We start from the raw sequence: 24,807 nt of genomic DNA, 5'->3' as shown, positions 1-24,807 counted from the left end.
GTCAGTCTAAGGGGAAGGTCTCGGGCCTGGCGGAGCTGGTTCGGTGTGAGTCCTGCCAGGGCCACGCCCAGCCTGGGCGGGCTGCGAGCTAGCAGAGGGGTGACCTCCGCTCCGGCCCGGCCTCAGTCCGGCCCCAGCCATGGCCCTGCTCAGAGGTAAGGCGCTCGCCTCGCCCCGAACTAGCCCGTCGCTGTCGCGTCGCCCCGCCCCCCCTTGTTTCAGCCCAGTGAGCCTCGACTGGCCTTGGCGGTGTGTCGGGGGGCTCCAGCCAGCCAGGCTGGAGGGGGATTTACCTGCCGCCGCCGCCGCCTTTGCCTCCCGTGCCTCTGTGTCAGCCCCGGCCCTGTCACGCCGTGTTTCTGCCTGTAAAGTCTCAGCCTCCCTTTTGCGCAGAGTTATAGGGTGATTCCCACACCCCCCCCCCATAAAGTGTCCACTCTCCGAAAGCACCGGGGGAAGCCCCCTTTTCACGGGCTGTGTTTCGCTGCGGTGTTTGATCTGTGGGGCAAATCCCTGCCGCCAGCACAACTGTGAGTTTGTTTCTAGTTTCATCCGACAATAGGATTAGTTTTAAGCATGTTTTTAGATTTTTGTCCACATATATTTTCCCTGTTGCAGGAAATCGGGGGGGGGGCAGGCACAAATTATTTAATGATGGAGTTGAGATTCAGAAAGTTAAAGCTTTATGCGCATTAACACTCAGATGGTCAACATCCCATGTCAAGCTCTACAAAGTAAATTTCCTTTTAAGTCCAACTCTAATGAATTCTCAAGCAGCATTTTTCTTACCTTGCTTAGCTGTCTGTTTCGATTATCATCCATGGAAATAGGTGTGAGTGTAAGAGAGAGAATCTCAACAGTTACTGATAAAAATCAAATCCTTCCAAGGCCAGTTGTGTTTTATATAGTATGGCAGTGGATGAGAAACAGAAAACAGACAAAAACAACGGGAGTTCTGTAGCACTTTAAAGAGTAACAAATTTAATTTCTGCAGGCATAAGCTTTCGTGAGCTGTAACCCACTTCATCAGATGTAAGAATAGAAATCAGATAGGTGGCATATATATACATATCCAAGGGAAGTAACAACAATGGGGAAGGTGGATGAAAGCAAAGTCCATTCAGTTAGAGTAGTTGAGGCCTATTCACAACCATTGATTAGGGGGTGAGAAAACAGACAAACAGCAAACAGAAAAAGGTGGGTGGGAAGCAAGGGTTAAAGATCATGAAATAAATATTTGTCCTGAGATAAGTCTTTACTACAAATGAATGTGGTTGCTTCTTTTTCTGTTATTTATTTAAAATTACTGCCCATTAGGGCCATCCTTCGGGAAGGGTGGGTTGGGGCAACTGGCCCGAGCCCCATGCTTTATGGAGGTCCAGCTCCAGGCTGGGCTGGAGGCGGGTGGCTGCAGCCTGGCTGCGCACCGGACTGGGTGGGAGACAGGCAGCTGCCACCAGGGTCCCAGCTTTGAACTGGGCAGGAGGTGGGCAGTTGCGTACCAAGGGGGCCAGGCCCCCAGGCGCTTGTCTACGCAGGGGCACCGAGCCGGTCCTTCATGACGTTCAGTGGGGGCACAGCCAGCTGCCCCTCAGAGCCTCCTGCGCCCTCTCGCCCCGTCCCCATTGCGCATCGTTAAGGGCCAGCTCGGCACCCCCCCAGGCCGAGGGGTGAGGCCTCCCCATCCAAGCCAGCGCTGAGCTGCAGGGCTGGAGCAGAAGAGCCAGCCACCGCGCAGCGAGTGAGCGTGGGGAGCAGGTTCTGCCACCCTGTGCAGGAGGAGATAAGTGGCATGTCCCACCACAGCTGTGGGGCGGTGCCGTCTTGTGGGAACCGAGGTCCTCTCTTGCCCTGCGTGGGGGCACACAAGGCCTGGGGCCCAGGATATGACACTGGAGCCAGGCAGGGGACCTCCCACAGTATGCTTTGCCCCGGACGCCGCAACCTTGTAGGGACGGCCCTGCTGCCCAATACTAGCTGCATTCAGTGGTGGGCTGAATAATACCAGAATAATGCACCAAGGGCAGAGCCTGTGAAACTAGTATAGCCCATTCTTTCAGTCTAGTCTCGAAAGCACTTTGAGATCCTTGAAGATGAAGTGTATTGTGTAAAAGTAAGTTGTTAGTGTTTTTAAATAGAAACCAGCAATAAGTGTGTGTGTGTTTGCATGATTTTACATATATGGAATTGTATATACATATGTTCTTGTAACATTCTCTCTATTCCCCTGCCAGCAGTAAAAATGGATACACAACTTTCTTTTCACTGACATAATATTGGATTTTTACTTATTGCCTGTTTTTTCCCCCCTGCCCTCATCTCATATCTCTAGCATTGGGTCTATTAAATACTGTATGCATTGGCATCCCAAGAGATTGAGCCATCATTTCACTAATATACTAGTGTCTTGGAGTGTAGGAATCTCAGATAAAATTTTAAACTTCAGTCTCTCTGAAATCAGTATATAGCTGACTGACTTTGTCTAGGAATGGCTCAGTGAACCATCTCATCTAAAATGCCTTGTTTCATTACAGCCTTTGTTCAGAGGGAATAAACCTTTGGTGAGAAAACAAGAGGGCTTTGTCCACCTACCCCAAAAAGGCAGTACTCAAATCCCTTGTCTTTGAGCATGTTGAAAATATACTGGAAATTTTTTAAAAGGTGTGCTGTGGGTCACCAACCTGAAGCAGTCTGACACCCCATGTCAGTCAGTCAACTCTGAAAACCATGGGAGACCATTACATTTTGGCTCTCCGTAATGTAAAAATACGCCCAAATCTATGATTACAGTTCCTCTCCACCTCTTAAAAAAAAAAAAATGAAAAAATGCACCCTGTGTGCAATGTCCGTTCCAGAGCTTGAATTTATCACGAGCAAATATTTTATCATTAACCATCTTATGTTAGTTAACCTTTGGCAAAGGTAAATTGTGCTGGCCTTATTTGTTACCACGTTGCTGTTCAGAGAAAAAAACGGGGGGAAGGGATAAAGCATTGCTTGTCTTGCTTAGTGCTGACACTTTGAACAAAATATTTTGGTAGTGTTAAGACCTCTACATTCACTAACTCCTTGATTAGTCACTATCATACTGATGAACCCAGGATTTGGGAAAGCACACTGACCAAAGCTGTCATTAAAGCCCTACATCATGGTCCAGGGACAGTACCCTAGTAAAAATCCCAGCATCCTTCCACTTGCCAACAGCTGAGACTCAGGCTCTGCTGCTCACTAGAGTGTTGCCCCAAGAACTTGATGGTATCCCCTATCTTTTGAATCAGCCTCTCACTAGTAGGTGTTTACTAAATTTTTCGTACCTTGACTGAATCTGTGTCACTGTTAAGGTAAAAGCATAACACTTTAACACATCTGTTAATAGCAATGGATGCTCTCAGCTAAGGGTAGCTTGTATATGAGATTGAGGTAAAAAACTCATTGCTTATTTACTTAGATGGTAAATTCTTCAGCCCAGGAAATGGCTCTTCTATTAGGTGTTTGTACAGTGCTCAGTACAATGGGGCTCCGCTCTGCTCCATGACTAGGCCTCTAGGTGCAACCACAGTACAAATAAGTGGTGGTGTTGTTTAGCTTTGTGCCTGGCTAGTAGCGCAGCTGTAGCTCAGAATTTGAGGATTTCAATTGTGAAATGCTATCCTCCTCAACAAGGTATTCTGGTTGTTATGCTGAGTGGGATCAATCTGTAGTGGGCTCTGCTTAGTCAGAACATAGTTTATGCTAGTTCTCTGCCTCTGATTCAGGATCCTCATTCTCCTGTCTTGACACAAAATTTTTTAGGGTGTTCTTATGGTTTCTTAACTTTTCAAAATCCATCATTTAGGTTCGTAACATGGGGTCCTTCAGTGCAAAGTCGTGTGGGGTTTTATTTGTTTGTTTTTGATAATGCTGGGTGTGGATGTCCGTAATCCATGGTTATTCTATACACTTTAGGTCAGTTTGTTGGTTTCCTCTCCCAGAAAATAGTAATGACTCTGGATGTTTTGTAATGGCCATGGGGGAAAGCAATAAATCAGAGGGATTTTTACCTGTCAACAAAATGCATAAACAACGAGCAGTGAAAGATCACTGAGGCCAGTTAGCCTGTCCTGTTCATGATAATTAAACTCACTTTGCTCATCACAGAATTCTGAATGTCCAGATGGTATCATCAACATTCTACCAGCTGTACAGGGTGAATTGTGTTTGAGGGGGGAAGGTATACTGTGAGAGACAAAGTTTAATTTAGAGAGTCAAGTAGGCTCTTGGGTAATTTGACTAATTTACATTAGTTCTCAAGGATTCTGACCTAAGTTGCTAATTTGATAGAAAAAATGGCCCTGTGTACTTTTTATGGGTTTTATTAAGATTACTAAACTAGCGAATTTAAATTCAAACATCATTAAGGCTAATTACTGTAAACTCCTACTGTAAATGCCTACAAAATCAAGCTAGTTTACCTTTCAGACCTTAAAGTAAACTGAGACTCCCTCGTGGAATTCCTCTATGTTAAATGTCTATCCTGTTTGTTTCCCCTACGGCCTGGAGCAGAATACATGATTTTTAATACAGTAGTAGTCAGCAGCTCTCAGTTTTTGGTCTTCCTGACACTTCTCACTGAATTAGAGAAACAGTCAAATAATTTTAAAAGCAAGACATATTTAAGAAATTATTACTGGCACCTTTGCCAACATGAACTTTTACTGGTGCTCATATGGCATCTCTGGTCAGTACTACACACTTGTTGGGTCTTCCAAGCATTTAGGCTGGTCAGGCTGACGTGTGTCAGTCTTTGTTACCTCCTATCATAAGACCAGATCTGAAAAGTAGGGGTGTCATGGGGGCCCAAAAGAACACAATGGGTGGGATTCACATAGGCATTTAGGTGCATAATTCCCTGCTAAAATCAACGGAAGTTAGGTGTCTAAATATCTTTGTGAATCCTGCCAAGGTACTTAGGTTCCTAACTTCCTTTAATTTCACCTTTCGGAATCCCACCTGATATCTGCCACATCCACCTTGACAGTTGCAATTCTAGCATGCTCTGCCTTATGGCACCTCCCAGGAGGCCTTCCAAGCAAATCAGGGGCATCAGATGTCTGTCCCCAACAATGCAATTCAATCCTCATCAAAGTAGGCAAGTTTGAACTTTGATCAGTTCAGAAGGTCCCCTTAAACTGGAAGTTCTTTTGCAATATCCATCATTACAACCACAAGCAACGTGGGCTCCAAAAATATAAAATGAGTGGGATAAACATGAGGCAGTTTTCTGGATTGGGGTACCAGATGACAGACGTCTCAGGTACAAAGCCTTAACGTATTAATGAGTATAAATAATGACCTAACGAACAACCATTTGCTAACACTCCTACATCTTCATACATCCTCCTAACATTTCTTAAAATGCATTTAGATGCTTTATGGCAACTGTTATCTTTTGCCAGACAAGAAATGGAGGAAGTAGCCATGGATAAAAGTCACTTTTCACCTGGAAGCAGAGAGTTTCTTTTTACATCTTATCAATATATGTTCTATTTGTGATACAGAAAATTAAAGTTAGGCTATTTCTCTTCACTGTGTGTGTATGTATGAGATGTGTGCATGTGCAGTCAGCTGAGTTCTAATGTGAAATTTTTTTTCTCAGAAACTTTAGATAAGGAAATTAATTTTTAAAATGAAAAATGAGGGCATTTCAAAATAATTAGTCTGCATGGAGACTGCCTTTTATGTTTCATGGTATAAGCCTACAAGTTAGTAATGGCAATTAAAAAAGAAATTGCCCCAATAGGCAGGTTATTCCATAGTTGTCCATTTTGGGCTTTCCTGTACCTTCTTCCACTGTCAGAAACAGGAGATTAGATTAGATGGAGCATTGGACTGATCTGATATGGCAATTTGTCTATTGCACATCCAAGCTCCCTCTCTTTCGTCTAAATCCCCTCTTAAAAAACACTTATTTGTAGAATCCTGCTTAGCTTTTCTTCCTGACTACTCATTCCGTACATGCCTCCTTCTCTGAAATATTGTTCCATGCTGTGTCTGCTCTATCTTGGATTGTAAGATGCTCAGAGTAGGGAAGGACCATATTTTTTTTTATTTATAAAACCACATGTAAATTTACAACACTATATGGTTGCTGCTGATCTTACTGACCCTCTGGGTAATGTAATCGACCTCTGCTATCTACCTGCAACTTCTCTTTATTCAGTGTCCATTCATCTTCCTCTTCCCCACAGATCTGACCCATATCTCACTCAAGAAAATCTAATGCATGTTGTCCATCCTCTTCCTAATCTAAACCTATGGATTTTTCTTTGTTTGTGTTCTAGGTGTGTTCATCGTTTCAGCCAAGCGAACGCCTTTTGGGGCTTATGGAGGTTTGCTCAAGGACTTCACAGCCACTGACTTGTCTGAGCATGCTGCACGCGCTGCACTGTCTGCTGGCAAAATCTCCCCTGAGATCATTGACAGTGTCATTGTGGGCAATGTCCTGCAGGTTGGTAGGACGGAATAATTGCTGGTAGCTAGTTACTTGTTGAACACTTCTCCCTAAGGCATTTGTACATATAACTGCATCTGTTGTTCAGTTGGTTGCTGTTGAATGAGCCAAAAATAAATCAAGAGGCTGGAAATACAAAGTGTTATTAATGAAGTGATTCCCTTTTATGTTTAAGGGGCTGACCTTGCTTCCATTGACCTTATTGGGACCAGCATTGACCTTTCTCCTTTAGTACTACAAGGATAATTTAAATTGGGGAAGCTTGTCTTTCTGGAAAATACAATCTGATTAAAAAAAACAGTTTGCATTCTCATTGAATTTCAGTCCCTGGGTATACTATTCCTCTTTTAATAGTCCCTGACTTCAGAGTTAGAACTGAACAAACAGTTTTCTTTGGATTTTGATTAATTGCTGTTTTCCTGGTCACCATGTAACAGATTGGAGTTTATAATACCTGAAAACCCTAGAAATTCCCTAAATAAATGTAAAGTAAATGTAATATGTTATAGATAGTTCCAGAGAAGTCCATCATCTAGATGAGTGGGTGAAACTGAATAAATAAGTCTTTGCCCCAAAGAGCTTACTGTCTAAAGGCATAATTGGATATAATGCAGTAGCCTGGCAAAATTGTACTAACCCAGATGCCTAGGTCAGGTCACTAGCTTTGTTTTGGACAGGCTAACAAAGTATTATTAGGATCTTTACATCTTCTACATATAGATTCCAAGGCCAGAAGGAACCACTGTGATCCTCTAGTCTGCCTTCCTGTGTAACACAGGCCATAGAAGTTCCTTGAAAAAATTCTTGGAGTAGAGTTTTTAGTAAAACATCCGATCTTGATTTTAAAATTGTCAGTGATGGAGAATCTATCACAACCCTTCATAAATTGTTGCAGTGACTAATTACCCTCACTGTTAAAAATATTATGTGTGGGTATGTAAAAATTGTGCTTGGGAAGTGACTATTTTTTGAGTACAGAAGAAACACAGAGAATAGTCATGAAGTATAAATTAACTTTGCTTTGTTCTTCTATTAAGAACTGTCAACCATATATACATTTTATTTTTTAATCCTTGTATTGTGTCATCTACAGTTAGCAGCTGTGTGACGTTCCCCACCCCTTGCTATCTGTACTGGTGTGTTGCTGTGTCACCCCAGTTTCTCACTCCTGGCCTCTGACTTACCCCCCTTTGCTGAACCACCCACTCCTGGGTCAACCCACGCCCAGCCTCCTGCAAGTAATTGGTCCCTGACCTAGTGAAGGAACACTTATGGCCAGCCACTCATGGGATAGACTCCCAGCAAACACCCCCAGTCCCAGATGCAACCCCAGGAACTGCAGTCTTGCAGGGTTCAGTGCCATACACTGCATCCTGCTGGCTCATTTACATTTGTCCGTCAATTTGTCAAAGAAATTGATATGCACCAGCTCTGTCACTCTAAGTGAGGTCTCTGCACACACTCAATCCACATGCACTGTTTTAGATAAAACAACCAAATAAGTTTATTGACTGACTGCAGCAAGATTTTAAGTGAATATAAATCAGATTAATATAAATCAAGAGATTAATAATGCATCAAGGAGTTGGTCACAATTAACTGAAAGATAACTCGCATCCTAAACTAAGATTAATATTTCCATAGCTTTTCAGTCTGATGTTAGTTTACCACACAGGCTGGCTGTGATGCCTTTAGCAACCAGGCCCCCTCTGGGTAGATTTTACTTCTTTGGTGTTGCTTAGAAGATGGATTCCAAGGGAGAGCCCTGAGCCCTGAGAGCCCTGAGCCCTCAGCTTTTAACAAGTTTCCTCAACATCCCTGTCCGTGGTCAAGTGATCGGCCAGGTCCGGCAAGGGCATGATTTCTTCCATTTGAGCCAAAGTGCTCACTGGTGCTTAGGCCAGTCCATTGTTCCTGTATGCATGCCTCTGCTGGGCCACAGCTTTGTGTCTGTCTGTCTCACATGTCTTGAACAGATGCACACATTTGGGGATATGATATAGCAGGGTTTCATATCTGTCCATATGTATGACATTGCAGGAAACATGCTACCACAACAATAATGTTCAATATGTCATGAGCATTCCAGAAACACCTTCCATGACATACTTTGCATTAGACAATACACAGTTACACTATAAGGATGAACATGAATGATACACAAATCACACTATAAGAGTGTACATGGGGTACAGCATGTCACAAGCTGATCTCTTTTGTTTGGTTTCATTCTATTGTACAAAGAACAGTATCATGCTAATAAAAACACGGTGTATTGGTGACTTTGCCAAAATGAAGCTTTTTTTTTCCCCCACAAGAGACAAATGTCTGTCTTGAATCAGAATGTGGATTTTTACAAAGCAAGAGTGACAGAACTAAGGTAAAATTAATCATTAATTGATAGCCATTTTAAAAAGCACCCTCCGTAGCTGGACATAACTGCAACCAAGACAGGTTTCTTCTCACCAATGTGTGGTTTATTACATGCTGCTGCTGTTGATGTGGTCATATATTCAGAACCTGTATAATCAAATAACATTACAGTATATACAAAAAGAGCGCAATTTATATTGCAGATAAAACACCAGTCAACTGTGCCAGAACTGAGACATTCTTTTCTCAGAAATCATGAACAAACTCTTATACCAGTATTACTATATTTTTGTGTTTTTGTTCTATCTGTACTCTATCCTACACCTTATGGAGAGAATGAGAGTTTGGAATCAGAGCTCCAGTCCTGAAAGGAGCCTTGCACTAATAGATCCCTTTGCTGTAATGGAGTTTATTGTGAGGTTTGGCCTTAAACGAGACTAGTCTATGTACAGGTGTTTGATCATCGAGGAGCAGTGTGACAGTGGCTGGTAACTCACTCAGTCTTAAACCTCTTTGGGAAATGGGATTTTACTATAAAATGGGTTGGGTTTTTAAAAATCTCTCTTAATTGTCTTTATTCTCTCACAAAACAGATATAAATCAATAAATTTACCTGCTTGCTGAATATAGATGCCTTTGTTCTCATTGCCCACTTTCTTTGGGCTTAATCATGATGCATTCTGTGCACCTGCAACTCCAGTTGACATTATTGGTGCTCACCAATCAGGATTGGGTCCTTTGTCAGCCGACCTCCTACTGAGTGTATGGTTATCAGTTAATGGAGGGAATGAGCTGGCATTCCCCCTTACCCGCAGTAACTCACTTGAAACTTTTCAGCTACAGTACCATTTTCAGGCTGATGTGTAGCTCTCGTGGGAAAGGGTTTCTCTTTGAAATACATTCACAAGACACTGATCTTCATGAGATATATTGTTTCAATAAATGTCTTCTCAAAGTAAGTGTTTCCTATGGCTTATAATTCAGGAGGAATTCAGGTAAAATAATATTTACCTGAATTATTAGGTGTCCTATTCTGAGCTGATAAAACAGCTGTTGTCCAAGTAAATTAACAGTTTACAAATGCTGCTATTTGTTGACTTTACAGAGCTCCCAAGATGCTATTTATATTGCAAGGCATGTTGGTTTGCGTGTGGGAGTTCCTATCCCAGTTCCAGCCCTCACTGTCAACAGACTCTGTGGTTCTGGTTTCCAGTCCATGGCCAATGGATGTCAGGTACAAGGCTTGTTCTCTTTATGTGAGCTACAGTTATATATTATTCATAGCTTTTTATCAGATTGCTGTAGTGAGAGAGGGAATGTGTTCTGAAACAAGTGCTGTGTTCGAATTAGCTGAAGAATGGATCTCTGCTGAAGAACGTAGTGGTGGTCAACTATTATCAGTTAGTGATCTCTTGTGAGTATCCAAGTATTCCTATATCTTAAGGAGGAATTTAAAAGTGCATTTGAAATATATGTTGGAGTGCCTTGGAACTAAAAATCAAATCCATTGCTGAACTTTCCATGTTTACAGTGATTTTCCATGGAGCTATGGTGTTGCATTCAAGAATGCAACCTTCTGAAGACAGTCATATAATTAATGTAAAAAGAAAAAAATTAATTAGGGCTAGTTTAAAAGGACACGATGGCATGAAAGCAGCAACTCTAAAAGAATTAAGGGTACTTAAACATCTCAGGCTGGTCAGGGTCAGCTGACTCGGGCTTGTGGGGCTTGGGCTGCAGGGTTGCAAAGTTGCTGTGTAGACATTCAGGCTTGGGCTGTAGTCCACGCTTTGGGACTCCACAAGCCCCAACATCCACACTGCGATTTTTAGCTTTGCGAGCCCAAGTCAGCTGACCCAGACCAGCTGCGGCCGTGCCGCAGTCTCTTATTCCAGTGTAGACATACCCTCAGTAAAGCTCAGCTGTGTTGCAGATGCATTCTGTTCTCTTTGTCATGGAGCTTAATCCTGTACCCATTTGAGTCAATAGAAGCAGATTGGGCTTCAGAAGTTTTAGAATATTGTTTTAGCGATCTCACTTTCTGCTAACATACCCATTGGCTGGTCACTGGTAAACCCTGTAGTAGCCCTCGGGACAGAGCAGGATAGCAAATGGTGAACTGAACTCAAGGTGATCATAGTGAATTGCAGTTTAAATTCCAAGTCAAGAGGGAGAAGAACACAAATTCATGACGTGAGAAAGGTGATGGCTAGAGACCTGAGACCCGAGTGAGGATGCTACAAAGGGGTGACCGGGAACGGTGACAGCAGTGACTTGTATTTCTAAAATGTTTGTCCTCCAGGGATCTCAAAGCACTTTACAAAATACGTTTAATGGAACAGCATTCATGAATAGCACTCAGGTCTCCAGGCTCCTATTTCTCTTTTATAACCTCTAGACAGTCTACCTCTTCTCCAAAAGTTTTTAATTAGACAGATGTTCAAAATGTGCTCTAATAAGGATTCACATGTGAAGTTCACCATATGTCTAAAGCTTTTTTTAACAGAAGTTCACCTCCTTTCCATTCCTATAACAAAAACAGCTGATGTGGTAAACTCTTTGCCTATTGTCACAGTGAAAAACCTAACCTTTCGCTGAGTCCACTGTGGTTATGTCTGTACTAGCAAAATGCATTGAGGTGATTTACCTTGATGTACACCTCTCCCTCTTTTATTGTATAGATTACGTCAGCCCCAAGATAGCTTGTAAGATATACCTTGGCGTTCACTGTTTTTAGCAGTGAAATTATGTTTTACAGTTCACACAAGACAATTTAGAATTCCTTTATCCAATGATGAAACATTTCTTATCATGATTTTATTTTCTTTGTGCAGAGCAGCATTTGAGGAAGAGCGGCACTGTATAAAATTAAACAGTGTTTTGTGCGAGTTTGAGTAATCATACTGCTAAAAAAGTCTCTTTCAAAAATTGTGCCACAAAAACAAATTCTTCAAGATTAAGAAAATTTAAAGTTAAGGTTATAATTGTATAACTCTGTGCATTTAAGGTTTAAATTCTTTAAACCGATCAAAACACACTCTTTGTCTGCACTAGAAAGATGCATTGAGATTAGCTACCCTGGTTGAGGTCCGTTATGTATCTTTCTAGTGTAAACACACTCACGAGTGTTTTGGGTCTTCTTTTAAAGAGTGTTAGTTTGAATGCAGAGAGAAAAATGTTATAAAGTGAACTCCAAATTTTTATTACTTTCATGGAGCTTTTAATGAAGGTGTCAACTATTTACCCTCCCTCCCCCCAAAAAAACCTCTACCATAATTATTTATGCTTTTTTTTTTTTTACAAATAATAGAATTGCTCAGATTTTCACAAAAACTATTTTACAAGGTGTGTCCCGTCCCTGACAGAGGTGCTGCACAATTTAAAATACAATCCCAGTAATACACTTTTTTGATGTTTGGCTAAAAATAGTCTATATTGGATTTAATATTAAAATAGTTTCAACTCTCTCTGCTCACTATGTAATAAAGGAATATTTTGAAATCTTCAATTAAAAATCCATTTAGCAAGATGTTTGAGGATGCAGTGTGTCCTAATGGTCAGAGCAAGGGACTAGGAATCAGGACTCATTGGTTCATGCTGTTTCATTAATCTGTAAAGTTTTTGAAGATCCTTGTCAGAAAATCATTACAATATAAGCATGAATTATTTCTTGTTTTGCACCTCGTTTTCTGATTGTTAAGGTATATTACTGAAGCAATTGTCTGTTTCCAAAAAAAAATAAACCTTAAAACCTACACATGATGCATCTGTATTATTTTAACAGGAAATTTGTCTTAACGAGTCAGACGTGGTTCTTTGTGGTGGATCAGAAAGCATGAGCCAGGCTCCATACATCGTCCGAAACATTCGATTTGGAACCAAATTTGGAACAGATCTCAAGGTCTGATGATGTGATTTTTTTTTTCTTTAAATTCATTCACAGAGCAGTAGAAAATGCTGGACCCATAATCTTGTAACTAAAACTAATGCGGATTCAGACTCAGGTGTTGAGGCATTTATCTAATGTGCAGCTGTTTATCAAAATTGTCAGTCTGATCCTGGTATGATCTAATTATTCCAGAACTATTTTTCTAATACCTACATTGAATTAAACACTACCCATTAACTCCTATGCATTCAGAATTCAGCTTAGTTGGTATATTGCTTCTGAATACTGAACATAATTTGAAAATCCTTTCTGAGATCAGAAGCTGTGACCGGGAAATAAATGCAGGTTGGTGACAAATAACTGTCAAGACAGCAATGGACTTATACGGTGCTAAAGAATGCACAGGCATCACAACTGCTCCATTTCCACCACTTCACGATCTCAGAATGGAACATTGATAAAATAATTAAAGCTGATCAGTAGGAAAAGTAGTATTTTTAACAATTTCCACTTGTTATTCACGTGGTGATATGTTTGCTGCTATGCCAAATGGAAAATTTGTAAAACAAAGTTATACTCTGTAGGCTGTCATCTGTTTACCTAATGGATCTGCTCCCTGCATATCAGAGACAGATCTGTTGACTTTAGTGACTAAATTGGGATCTTACTACTTTTTTTTATTTCTGTTTAATGTCGCAGTGCCAACACAACTAAGGGAATGAGCTGGAATCTATCCCTTCTTGTGAATAATCAACAGCATAGCTTATAAAATTTCAACAGTTGCACCTGTGCAATGCTCCTGAAGACAGTAGAGTTGTATGACTGTCACTGAGGGCATAACCTGAAGTTAGTGGGGATATACAGATAGAGTTACAGATATAATTTGGCTCACAGAACCTTTATTATTAGTGATGGGATTGGGAGAGAACTCATCTTGACTGTCAGGGCATGTCTTTGCTGCAAAGTTAACTCAAGGTTTAACGCTAGTGTTGCTCCTAACTTGATTCCCATGTCCACACACAGACTCTTAACTCAAGTGTGGTGAAACTTTTCACATAAGTTGTCTGGCCCAAGAGGAGGTATAGATTAAAACTCAAGTGAACACTGCTAACATGGCCACTATGTAGGCTAGATGCAGTCTAGCACCACTCAAGTGCATTCCCGTGATTCCCTCCATGGGCCCAGAAAAGACAGATGAGTTTCCCCACACTTCTCTGTTAAAGAATTCATAGAGGGGCCCAGATTAGTGCAGCACTAAGAACCAGGGGATGTGTTTCAATAAGTCTTAATGCCACGTATGAGTGAGAACAGCATGAGAGTAAATGCAGGAACTGCAGTATCATTTTGTAGTGTGGCTGTTTTCACTCCAGAGATTAAACTAGTATGTAGATAACTCAGTAGTTGAGACAGTGAAGACATCCATCGAGCCCAGGCTGAGTATTTGAAGGGCTGGCAGTTTACTTGAGCATATTTTGTTTGGAAATTGTTGAAAGACAAACACAGCTTTTTTCCAAAATCCCTTTTGATGGTAGAACTGCACATTAGACTTTTTACTCTGTGGCATTGTGATTTCACGAGTTTTCTTTCTGTACATAGTCACTTCAGTTCTGCTATAGTTCTTGTAACTAATTACACAAAAGTACTTTTCATATGCATCTGCTTCAGATAAAGTTTAAAAACATAATTAGTTACAAAGATATTTTTGTAAATGAAATTAACCTCTAACTCACTGGTGAATATCTTGTTAAAGTACTAATGCTCTAATATTGATTCTGTATAAGACTTTCTGTTTGATTATGTTCCGGCAGATGGAAGACTCTTTATGGGCAGGCCTAACAGACTTGCACATTAATACCCCAATGGCAATTACAGCTGAAAATCTGGCAGCAAAATATAACATCACAAGAGAGGAATGTGACCGATATGCAATGAAAACACAGCAGAGATGGAAGGCTGGTCAGTAAACTTTGAGAGTTAAACATGAAGTGGACATCATCAACTTCAAATCTAGAAAAATTATAAGGCATCAATTTAGTTTCATTTGTACACCTGCCCCCAAGTTTCCCTGGCAATATTTGTGGGTTTAAATTAACATTATCCTTTAATTAAAAAAAGTGTTTTTTTCCTCTATTGCTGAGTGAAAAAACCTACGCAAACAAGAATAACTATGATGGAAGGATTAGCTGGTGGTTCTGTGAGGTTTTTCCTTGGGTTTTAAACATGTTAAATTCTAAATAGAGTACAGAGGTTTAAAAAAAATCTGGAAAAAAAAATGTAACACAAGCATCATGTGTCTGAAATATGAAAAGGATCCCCTGGGTTTGTTAGGATATTGAGAGTAAATCTGTTTCAGGCAGTTCTATATCAAGTCCTCATTCCAGTCCATTGGATATATTGGTATTTCTAAATTTGTTTATACAAGATTGTTATCTATCTAGTAGACTGGAATGGCTCATTTTGAAGCCTTTCTCTATGCGACATAAGTATGTGTCCAGGTCATGTACTTTGCTTGGGAAAAATTTCTACCAATTCCTCAAGGATAATTTATTGTGCCTGATCAGAAAATCTTTTTCTAGCTATAATACCAGAATCCACACCAATCTTCTTTGCATTATGGTCAGACAAGCCCACTATATTGTGATTTTATTTTTAATGTAGTGAATGAAGTCTTAGGGACTGTTTGGAAAATTTGCATATTCAAATAAAACTAAAATAACTTCCATTTGTTAGCTGAGTGAGGATGTGTGCTTTGTTTTGTTTGGTTTTTTAAACCATAGCAGGAAACCAAGCAGAAGGTGGTTCCGGGAAAGGTTCTAGGCAGAAGCAATGCAAAGCAGATCATGCTCTAGGGATAATACTGTTTTCCTTATTCAAATAAAACTCCTTATTTAAAATCCCAACTATTACTTCTGTTTTTTCTTGCTGATACCAAAGTCACATTGTTCAGCTTGTTTGTATAGGGTACTTCATAAAGCCTTCTACACTTCCTCCAGACTACTTATGTATTGCATTTCAAAAATGTAATGTAATGTGCATCATATTTAGGCACCAAGTAATTCTGGGAGAGATGAGAGAATCTTTGTAATTGGAATTCTGTTTGAATCCTATATTCCCTTACTGCAGCTTTCTTCTGTTTGTTCTGTAACTGAGGAGAATAAAGTAGCTGTATGTTTTAATAGTACAAACATTTAGCTCTTCCGCAGTATTTTTCAACAAACATATCTATACAACTGCCCTCTTCTGACAGGAATAAGAACTGCCCTGCATGAGATAATGCTGAAGCATCATGGTGATTCTTGTTTAGTTCAAGCAGTTAGAAGCCTGTACTTTTGGAGCAGGGCACAAGTTCTAAGCCCACTGTCACTATGAAGTTCCAAGAGTTCATGGTGTGCAAAATAAGACATTATGGTTAGCACTAGGTGGTCCCCTTTGCATGAAGGGTCCGTTTTAGACACATGTGGTTATGTAGGATGATGTAGATAACGAAATGCCCAGTAGTGTTTTCTGCAAAATGTACTTCTTATACATGGAGCTCACTTTACAGGTGAATGAATTAGCACCATAGTCAGTTTAAACCTTTCAGTTCCCTATGTAAAAAGCATGCTGTACTGTGCAATCTTAGTAAGTGTCTCTTTGCAGTTAAGTGCGAATGGTAAAGGACCTCCTTCTGTAACCCTTCTCAGTGTGTAGGATTAACACTGCTAACGCTAGAGAGACAAATATGTGTGGAGCTAACCCAGGTACTGTGACTAGTAATGTTTGGCTTCACGGTTTTATTTCTGTAGTGAGGAATTCGATGTCTCTTGGGCCCCTTAGTGGACAATTTTTGTAGAGGTTTTTTAAAAGCCCATTTTGATTAAGTAAAATGTTTTCCTTTCCAGAAAGTGAGTCTTATCTAGTTGTGGGAGGAAAAAATTATTCTTGAGCTCTCTTGAGTTCTGTAAATAAATCCAAATGGTTGACACTACCTCTCTTATTGTAGTTCCATCCAAAATACTTTACTGCTCCCAATCCTAAATTTTTCTTGGCTATTCAGGAATATTAAGAGACTTACTGCACGCTTCCACCAGTGTAATTCGAGAGAGACTCCAATTGCTTCAAAGATTTACACCAGTGTAGCTAAGGACCCTTAAAGAACAAGTATTTCAGTCTGTTCTGTTTTACAGCATTAAATACTTCTCTTTCAGAAGCAAATGTGAGACTTAAATAGCATGTCATGACTTGGTCTGTTTCCAAATGAGATTTTTCTGCTTTCATCAAATGCACTGAAGTACATGTCCTTTTCAGAGTTCAATCCCTAAAATTATAAAGACTTCTAAAAAAAATTTCTTACATGTAGTAGTATAGTTTCTGTAGTCTGTTACCAGCTATGGGTGGGTTGCTTTCCCTGTCAGTCTTGTTAACTAATCCACTAATTGAGCCTCTGCTGTAAATTGCACATTCGTTATTGCAGAATATCACTTTTTGTTGTTTTTCATGTGACTTTCAAGATTTTGTATATTTAATATTTATCCCAGAGCAAAACAAGATTTCCTGCAATGGTATGATTTGAAAGCAGGAAATAAATAACATATCCATCTCTGAACTGCTGTGTTTAAGGCAGGACTGCTTTGCTCCTAAACTATTCTAAAATACCTGTGGTGTTCCACCCCAGAGATGGTTACATTGTACTGCTGAATGGACCTGTTTCTCTCTGCACTGCAGTTTGTAAAGCTGTTTAAAGTTAGTGAAGCACTTAAGAATACTTTTGGATGAAAGGCACTATGTAAATCTCAACTCTTTGGGGCTTTTTTAATAATGATAAATTGGCACATTCATTATTTCATTTGTACAAGCAGATAAATGTGTTAATCTTTCGTTCGCATGGGTCATATAGTACACAGGGACAGTATTTTTAGAATTAAATCAGATAAGACAATTTCAGACCCTCTTCAAATATAAATCTCTTAGAGTTAGATCTGAGGGGTTGTATTTTTATTGTTCGGGGGGGATTATTTAACCTATATTCTGCACCACACTGATATTGTTGATGTTAAAGGGCCAGATCCTCAGATGATGTAAGCTGGCATTGATTTTAAAGAAGCTACGCCAGCTGAAGATCTGGCCCAAGCTCCTTCTTGTCCCAGTGAACTGTGCAGCTTTCTACCTCTCTGACAAGCCATAGAGATGTGGAACAAAACAGCAGGACTGAATGTGCATTAGAGATGTACATCCATTCAGTATTGTTAAAAATGTAATTGTAAACTTCAGCATCACTATTTAAGCCCGAATCACTTCAATGTAATACTAGGTGTAAAAAATCACTGTAAAAATACTTAAAACTTTGCATTCTCTTGCCCAATTTTTTTGAAAATCGATTTAAGTAGAACAAATAAAGCTGAAAAATACAGTCTAAATACCTACTTAGAAAAGAATGGAGTTGATTAAAAATGAAAGTACATTTGCCTGAACTGATCAGTCGCCTGCTGCTGATTTATTATAATTCTTATTTCCTTTCTGCTACTGCAGCTTATGATGCCGGTTACTTTAAGGCTGAGATGGCACCAATCGAAGTGAAAACAAAAAAAGGGAAACAGGCTATGGAACAGGATGAGCATCCTAGACCCCAAACCACCATGGAACAGCTGGGAAAGCTCCCTCCTGTCTTCAAGAAAGATGGGACTGTCACTGCTGGGAATGCTTCGGTGAGCTCATGAACTACAAGGAGTTAGAATTTTGATCTGAGAAGGGTTATGTGTAGAGTAGATGCCAAGGGTTCTCTACGTCTTTCTTCACTGTACTTCTTGCTTGCAGAGGTGCATTGGGCTGCCAATGGAGGCTTCTGCAAAAAAGAACTCTGATTTTGGAACTCAAATCGCAACACATAGCTTGGGCCCTGAGTGGCTTTGTCAACAACCCCATGAGTGAGCATTCAGTTGCCTTCTCTGTCCTAGAAATGAAGTGCAGTAGAGCTGCCACTACTGGCAGCATTACTTTTAACAAGACATACACTTTCTGATCTACCTTGAATCAATATTGCTGTAGTTTTGACTTTGCACTGATTGTGTGAAACTCTGCTGGGACTAGCTGCTGTTCTTTCCTTTATGGGCAATGAACAGTTGAAATTTTTTAGGAATTTTTGAGTTAGATCTCTAGTTCCCGCTGATCTGGGCTTTGGGGAGGACCTGATCCTTGGGTCATCTGTAGGCCAAACCAAGGTGTAATTTAGACCAGCCTGACATTAGGCACCCCATTTTTTGGTATAAATCTTATAGACTAGTAGATTTTTTTTTTTTTTTTTTTAAGGCCAGGACAACTGTGATCAGGTAGTGTAACCTCCTGCATAACGCAGAGCACAGATGAAAAATGTAGTACAAGTGTTTGTAAAGTATCATGCATGCTTAACAGCCCTGAAAAAGTATTAAATGTTGATATCAGTCCACATATTGACTTTTAAAGTATCTGAAATAGACTTTAAAGGGCCGAGAATCTATTTTACTTCCTTTTAAAACACAGAAATATATAAAACCTCAATGTCTAGTATTAGATTTCAAATGTCACAAAATAAGAAAAGAATCTGATTATTTAGAAGAAATTTACTTTTAAGAATAGAATTGTGTATTAGATGTATGTAATAAACAACTGCACCCTAGTTCCTCTTACGTGACTAGCTGTGGCATAAAATGATTGCACAATTAATGCACTAAGACTGTTTGGTTTTTTTTTTTTGCATTGAAAGGGAGTATGTGATGGAGCTGGGGCACTTGTTATAGCCAGTGAAGCAGCACTTAAAAAGCACAGCCTCACTCCACTGGCTAGGATAGTAGCCTATCATGTGTCTGGATGTGACCCCAACATCATGGGCATTGGTAAGTTGCAGTAAAGCAAATCTCTTGGTAGCATGAAAAAATATGAAAGTATTCTTGTGTCGGGTGTTCTGTGTGGGCCTTGTGCTGAACCCAGTGGGAATGGAGGAGCAGTTTGTGAGTTGTTTGTTATAGGAGAGACTTAACAGCTTTCTCCCTACCTGATGGTGAAGTGGCACTGATTTTTTTGGCTTAATGATTCATAACTGTAGTGCTGGGCCTTGAATATTAGGGGATAGGAGGAGCTCTGTCAGAAATGGGATGGAGATCCATCTCAGAAAACAAAAAAACACCACAACCTTTATGCAATATGCTAAATTTTGGCCTTAGTGAAATATGAAGTATTTCAATATGGGAGGGGAAAACCCCCGCAAGTTCTGTTGTTCCCTAATCCCTAAAGTACAATCTGCCTTGCTTTTCCCAGGCTAGTGTTCTGTGACTCAAGTAAATAGCGCTTCTCCCAATTCTCTTGGGACCCTGTTCGGCTGCTAGCTAGGATATTGCTGGTGATATTTAGCGTAATTTCCCATGCTTGGTTTCATCCCATTTTTCCCATTAGAGAACTAACCATTTTTTTTCTTTCTTGGTATTCCCTGTATGTATTACCAGGGGTGGTGATATTTACAACACTCCTACACATACATGAACATGCAAAACCTTCACTTGGCCACAGTATGCTTAGGCCCTTGTCCAAAGCCCAAATCTTTCCATTGACTTCAGTGGGCTTTGAATCAAGCCCTTTATTCAGTTAGCCTCAAGGCCTTTTTTTGGTTTTTATTTTGTTTAAAATTTAGTAGAAATTTATCAGTGTTTATTACAAAAATTAAAAAACGATTGAAAATAGGTACAATAATTAACTTTATTTTCTTGGTAAATAGTGGGATTAATATGTGGGGGATGGGAGAACAGAAAAAAGCAACAGATAGAGAACTATGAGTATTGAAAGTAAACAGTTTTATGCTGTGGTTTATATGAACTGTACGTTAACAGGGTGTGTGTGTTTGTGTGTGTGTTTTCCACTACATTGCCTTACTTTAACAGACAGCCTTGCATTTACACCAAGTGTTTGTTAACAAATTAGTCTACCTAATGTAGTGTATTGGATTTTCTCGGTAATAACCAAAAAGAAAGGGCTTTAGTTATTCTTTGCTTACCTCTCTCTCCAGTCCCTTATTCATTTTTGTAGCTCTTTTCATATTCTTTGATCTTTGGGTTGTCAACATCTTTCTAGTATTGAAGTCCTCAAACTATTCTAGGGGAGGTCATGCCAGTGTTGTATAAAAAAAGAATTTGTCTCCTCTCTAAGGTGATACTTTTCACATTGCAAGCTCCTATCCAATTTGCGTTTCACTACTAGTCCAAATTCTCCCTTAGCATTTTTGTTTTTCAAGTATCTCTCTGGATTGTTTATCTGTGTTTTGGATCGACTTTCCCCAGTGTATTGGATTATATTAGGTTGTAGCTGAGTTTCTTTAGAAGAGTGAATTTAAAAAAAAAATTTTTTTTTAAACCATTGCTCTCTATAATATAAACCAAAAAGCCTCTCATACTGGCCTTGGTAGGTTAGACCTGACTTTAAGGAAAGATTTTTCTACCAGAATTGCAGTGAAGGGAAGTTTGTGACAAACTTAACTACGCACACGTTCACCACAGTTCAAAAAGTCTGCCTTTATTAATGTACTTTGTAAATCTGGAGAGAACAAGTAGTTTGGGGGAGATCCAGGGCAGTTCCAGCTGCCTTGTGGATCTCCTGAAGACTGCAGGAGGGGAGAACACCCCAAAGAAAGAGTTAGGCCTATTTTGGATTGGCAAGGGGCTGGCAGACCCATTTTGACTTGTGAGCTGTATGGTGTGTTGAGTGGGAGCTCGAAGAAGTGGATGGATGGAGAAGAAGGCAGTAATGAGACTTCTAAGGCTTGTGGGATAGTGGGTTGAGGAAGTTCCCAACTAGCCACTCCTAAGGGTTGTAGGATTATGGGTTTTAGACCCCTCAAATTGCTTAATAAGACACTTGGTTATGGTGTCACAAACCACCAGATGCTTACTAGGGTCCTACAGCAGACTGGGGAACCTGATGAGCGCACTCAGGCTCCCAGGTTGGAGCTTAATGAGCCTATCCTAGGTACAGTGTAGTTCACATGCTTATTGTAAGATTCTTCAACTACTCACTGCATGTATAACTTTGAAATAGGTCCTGTGCCTGCCATTACTGAGGCCCTGAAGAAAGCAGGACTCTCCCTGAAAGACATGGATTTGGTAGAGGTAAGGAGAGCAGCAGGAACAGCAACGTTGTCTCTAATTAGGAGCAGTAGGTTAATAATCTAATGAGATGTGTTCAATCTAGAAGGTTCTCTGCTGTATGATGACTGCTGTTGTCCATTTCACTAGGTCCACTAAACTCCTGTTTTGAGGGGCTTAAAACTCCTTTATTAAAAAAAACCCTGTAGTCGGTGACTTGTCTAGGAGTGCTATGCTCTTTTAGGCCGCAGAGACTCTAAGGTGCTGATTTTTAAATATAGCCCCTGGTAACCACTGTTAGTCACTACTGACCCTCTGATAACTGTCTGATGCTATATGGGAAATGTGTTCGTGGTCTTGATCCAATCCTAAAAGGCAGGTGTCCGCATTGCCATTGGCTTTTTAAGTTTAAAAGAGAAGCTGTGGGTTGATTGGCCTTGAAGACAACTCTCTCTCTAGAGATTGTCACTGCAGGTCTGGTTCGAGGTCTCTTTGTGGAGTGGGATATAGAGTCTTACACTGCTGCTTTGTCGTAGACTTGTCCTTTCCCTGTGTTTTTCTGTGTTTAAAAAAAAAAAAAAAAAAAAAAAAATCTTTGAACTTACAGTTGCAAAGAACCTTAAATGTGAATTCTGATGGAAAGTCAAGTGTCTACATTTTGATTGTTTCTGTGCTGTTTTAAGGTCAATGAAGCTTTTGCTGCTCAGTACCTGGCAGTTGAAAAAGTTTTAGGCCTAGACTCTGAAAAAACCAATGTCAACGGAGGTGCCATTGCTCTAGGTCATCCCCTGGGAGCATCAGGATCAAGGATCACTGCTCATCTGGTTCATGAATTAAGGTGTGTATATAGCTGAAGCTCTTGATAAAGCATGTAACACTGTAGTATTTGCAGCAGCTTTGCAAGGGGGTTGTGAAAGGATACTGTATAGCTGTAAAGTTATCTTCCTCTCCTGATGCTCAATGCCCTTTTAGAATCTCTTCACTGGCTTCCTGTCTTTCTCTGCATCACCTCATGATCACTATCCTTGACATCAAGATCCTGCAACTCCATTCTTGTTTTCTTCTTTTCATTCCGATTGTCATTGTTCTCTTTAGGTCTGATCCTAAACCCAATGAAGTTAATAGACAGACAGACTCTCGCACTTCAGTGGACTTTGGATGAGGCCTTTTATTTCTCACAATTGGCTCTTTGTTATCTTATACTGCCCATCACATCTGGACTACTCCCACTTCTTGTTCCTCCACTTCCCTCTCTTTCAAACCTGCTTTCACAAGTCCTCCCTGTGTTGGTTTTCTCAAGAGTGATTTTCCTGCACTCTCATAATGTGAACAGTTTCCTCATGGTTTTGAGTGTCTTCAGGCAGAGATTGTCTTTCTATTTTTATTCAGACTTCTACAGTGCTATATTAGTGTTCAGTAATAAAGTAAACGTCAACTAATGTGCATATCACAGAGCAACACTGCAGTGCTTTTCAGAATTGACTTGGCTATAAAAGGCTGTTCCATGCATGCCGTTTAAACTACATTGAAACCTATGATATCTTGGGGGAGTGATTTCCAATTAATTTTTTCCTTGGTATCCTGAACTCTAAAGAACAACTCCATCATACTATCCTTTGGAATGTCCCAGATATACAGGTCTGAATTCTATTGAAGAAACATTTCAGCATCAGTTCGTACAAACCTTTTATGCTTCTGTTTAAAATTTTATATATGTATGTTTTAATGTTACAAAACACCCTCTCTTTAAGTGTGCATGTGAAAACTTTAATAGCTAAAATGCTTTGGGAAACAACTAACTTCCTTTTATAATAAATCAGGGATTTAATAAATCAATCTCTGTGATTTCACATACACTAAACCATTTTCACTGTTCCTGTATAGGCGTCGTGGGGGCAAATATGCAGTTGGGTCAGCTTGCATTGGAGGTGGACAAGGTATTGCTGTCATCATTGAGAATACAGCGTAAGAGAAATTGGAGACTTCAGTGTCTGTCTCACAACTAATACTGACTGTTACATGCTTACCAAACAAAGGAATAATGAAAAGAGAATACCTCGTACAAATACAGAGTACTGCTACCTAGCTTCATCTGTTGACCAACCTGCAAGGTGAAGGAAAGCTGTGAAGTCCGATTTCTGAACAAAATAATTTGATTGATATATTTTTTTTTAATTTTTTTTTGGCGGATGATGTCCTCGTAATTAAATTAAATGTAAAGCCACTATAACTTCACACTTCTGGAATATTTCTTCAGACTTTCCAGTTGAATAAAATTTGTGTCTCAGTCCCTCTTAATTCTTCAGGAAATTGTGTGCCTGTCAAATAGCCATCAAACTTGCCTTATAGCGAGAGTGCCAAAGTCATGCCAATATGGACTTTGATCATTTTTTCAACAAGTTCTGGTGTCTAACATAAACATCTTTGAAAACCTGTGTTCCTGTTGCATTGCCAGAAAATGTGGTTGGCTTTGTACTGTTTGAAGATTGTTTGTTTATTTCTATGTAAAGGATGTACTGCAGAATAATGTGTTCCTTTTTTACTTACCATATTGCAAAAGCTAGGAGAAGACACTGCAATCTCCACTGTGCCTCACAATAAAATAACAAAAATGACACTGAATTTGTTGTATTGATATTTTTCTTTCAAGACAGGTGCATCAGTGTAATAAATGTAGATAATTTATTTGGGTCATAATCTTGCCAATATCATTCAGTGCTCAACATTTAAAAAGTCCAACTGTTATCTGAGATGTTATTTCCCACCCCTGTATTTTCAAATGGGGAACTAACTGGTAACTGTTGCATCCATTGGTAAATCTGATTGTTCAGTGGCAATTGACGTGCTGCTATAAATCTTTCAACAGGAGTCTGTTGCACCCAACTATGGTGTTATATACCTTATGATGGCCCACTGTTTAATTTTCTCCTATAAAACTGTTCCTGTGTCATGAGTCATTTAGGGAGAGCAGA

The 24,807-nt window shown here is 39.9% G+C and overlaps 1 protein-coding gene across 1 annotated transcript; it reads left to right on the top strand.

The window, feature by feature from the left end:
- ACAA2 (acetyl-CoA acyltransferase 2) lies at positions 1-24,457 on the top strand. Its single transcript, XM_067545399.1, has 10 exons — positions 1-155; positions 6,321-6,487; positions 9,969-10,097; positions 12,648-12,764; positions 14,561-14,708; positions 18,261-18,436; positions 19,471-19,600; positions 21,789-21,859; positions 22,519-22,673; positions 23,720-24,457. Exons 1-10 carry the CDS (start codon positions 140-142, stop codon positions 23,802-23,804), a joined length of 1,194 nt encoding a protein of 397 aa, XP_067401500.1. The 5' UTR covers positions 1-139; the 3' UTR covers positions 23,805-24,457.
- Positions 24,458-24,807: the final 350 nt, after the last annotated feature.

The sequence above is a fragment of the Emydura macquarii genome, unplaced genomic scaffold (genome assembly GCF_026122565.2).
Source record: "Emydura macquarii macquarii isolate MOO-44397 ecotype Brisbane River unplaced genomic scaffold, CSIRO-AGI_Emac_v2 contig_1045, whole genome shotgun sequence".
NCBI lineage: Eukaryota > Metazoa > Chordata > Testudines > Chelidae > Emydura > Emydura macquarii.
The sequence above is the reverse complement of the archived record's forward strand: the minus strand, read 5'-3'. Positions and strand labels throughout refer to the sequence as shown.

Bases quoted from the DNA above. Each gene is read 5' to 3' on its own strand.
- ACAA2 (XM_067545399.1), top strand. The intron at 10,098-12,647 runs GTACAAGGCTTG...TTATTTTAACAG, and splicing joins CCATGGCCAATGGATGTCAG to GAAATTTGTCTTAACGAGTC. The intron at 22,674-23,719 runs GTGTGTATATAG...GTTCCTGTATAG, and splicing joins CATCTGGTTCATGAATTAAG to GCGTCGTGGGGGCAAATATG.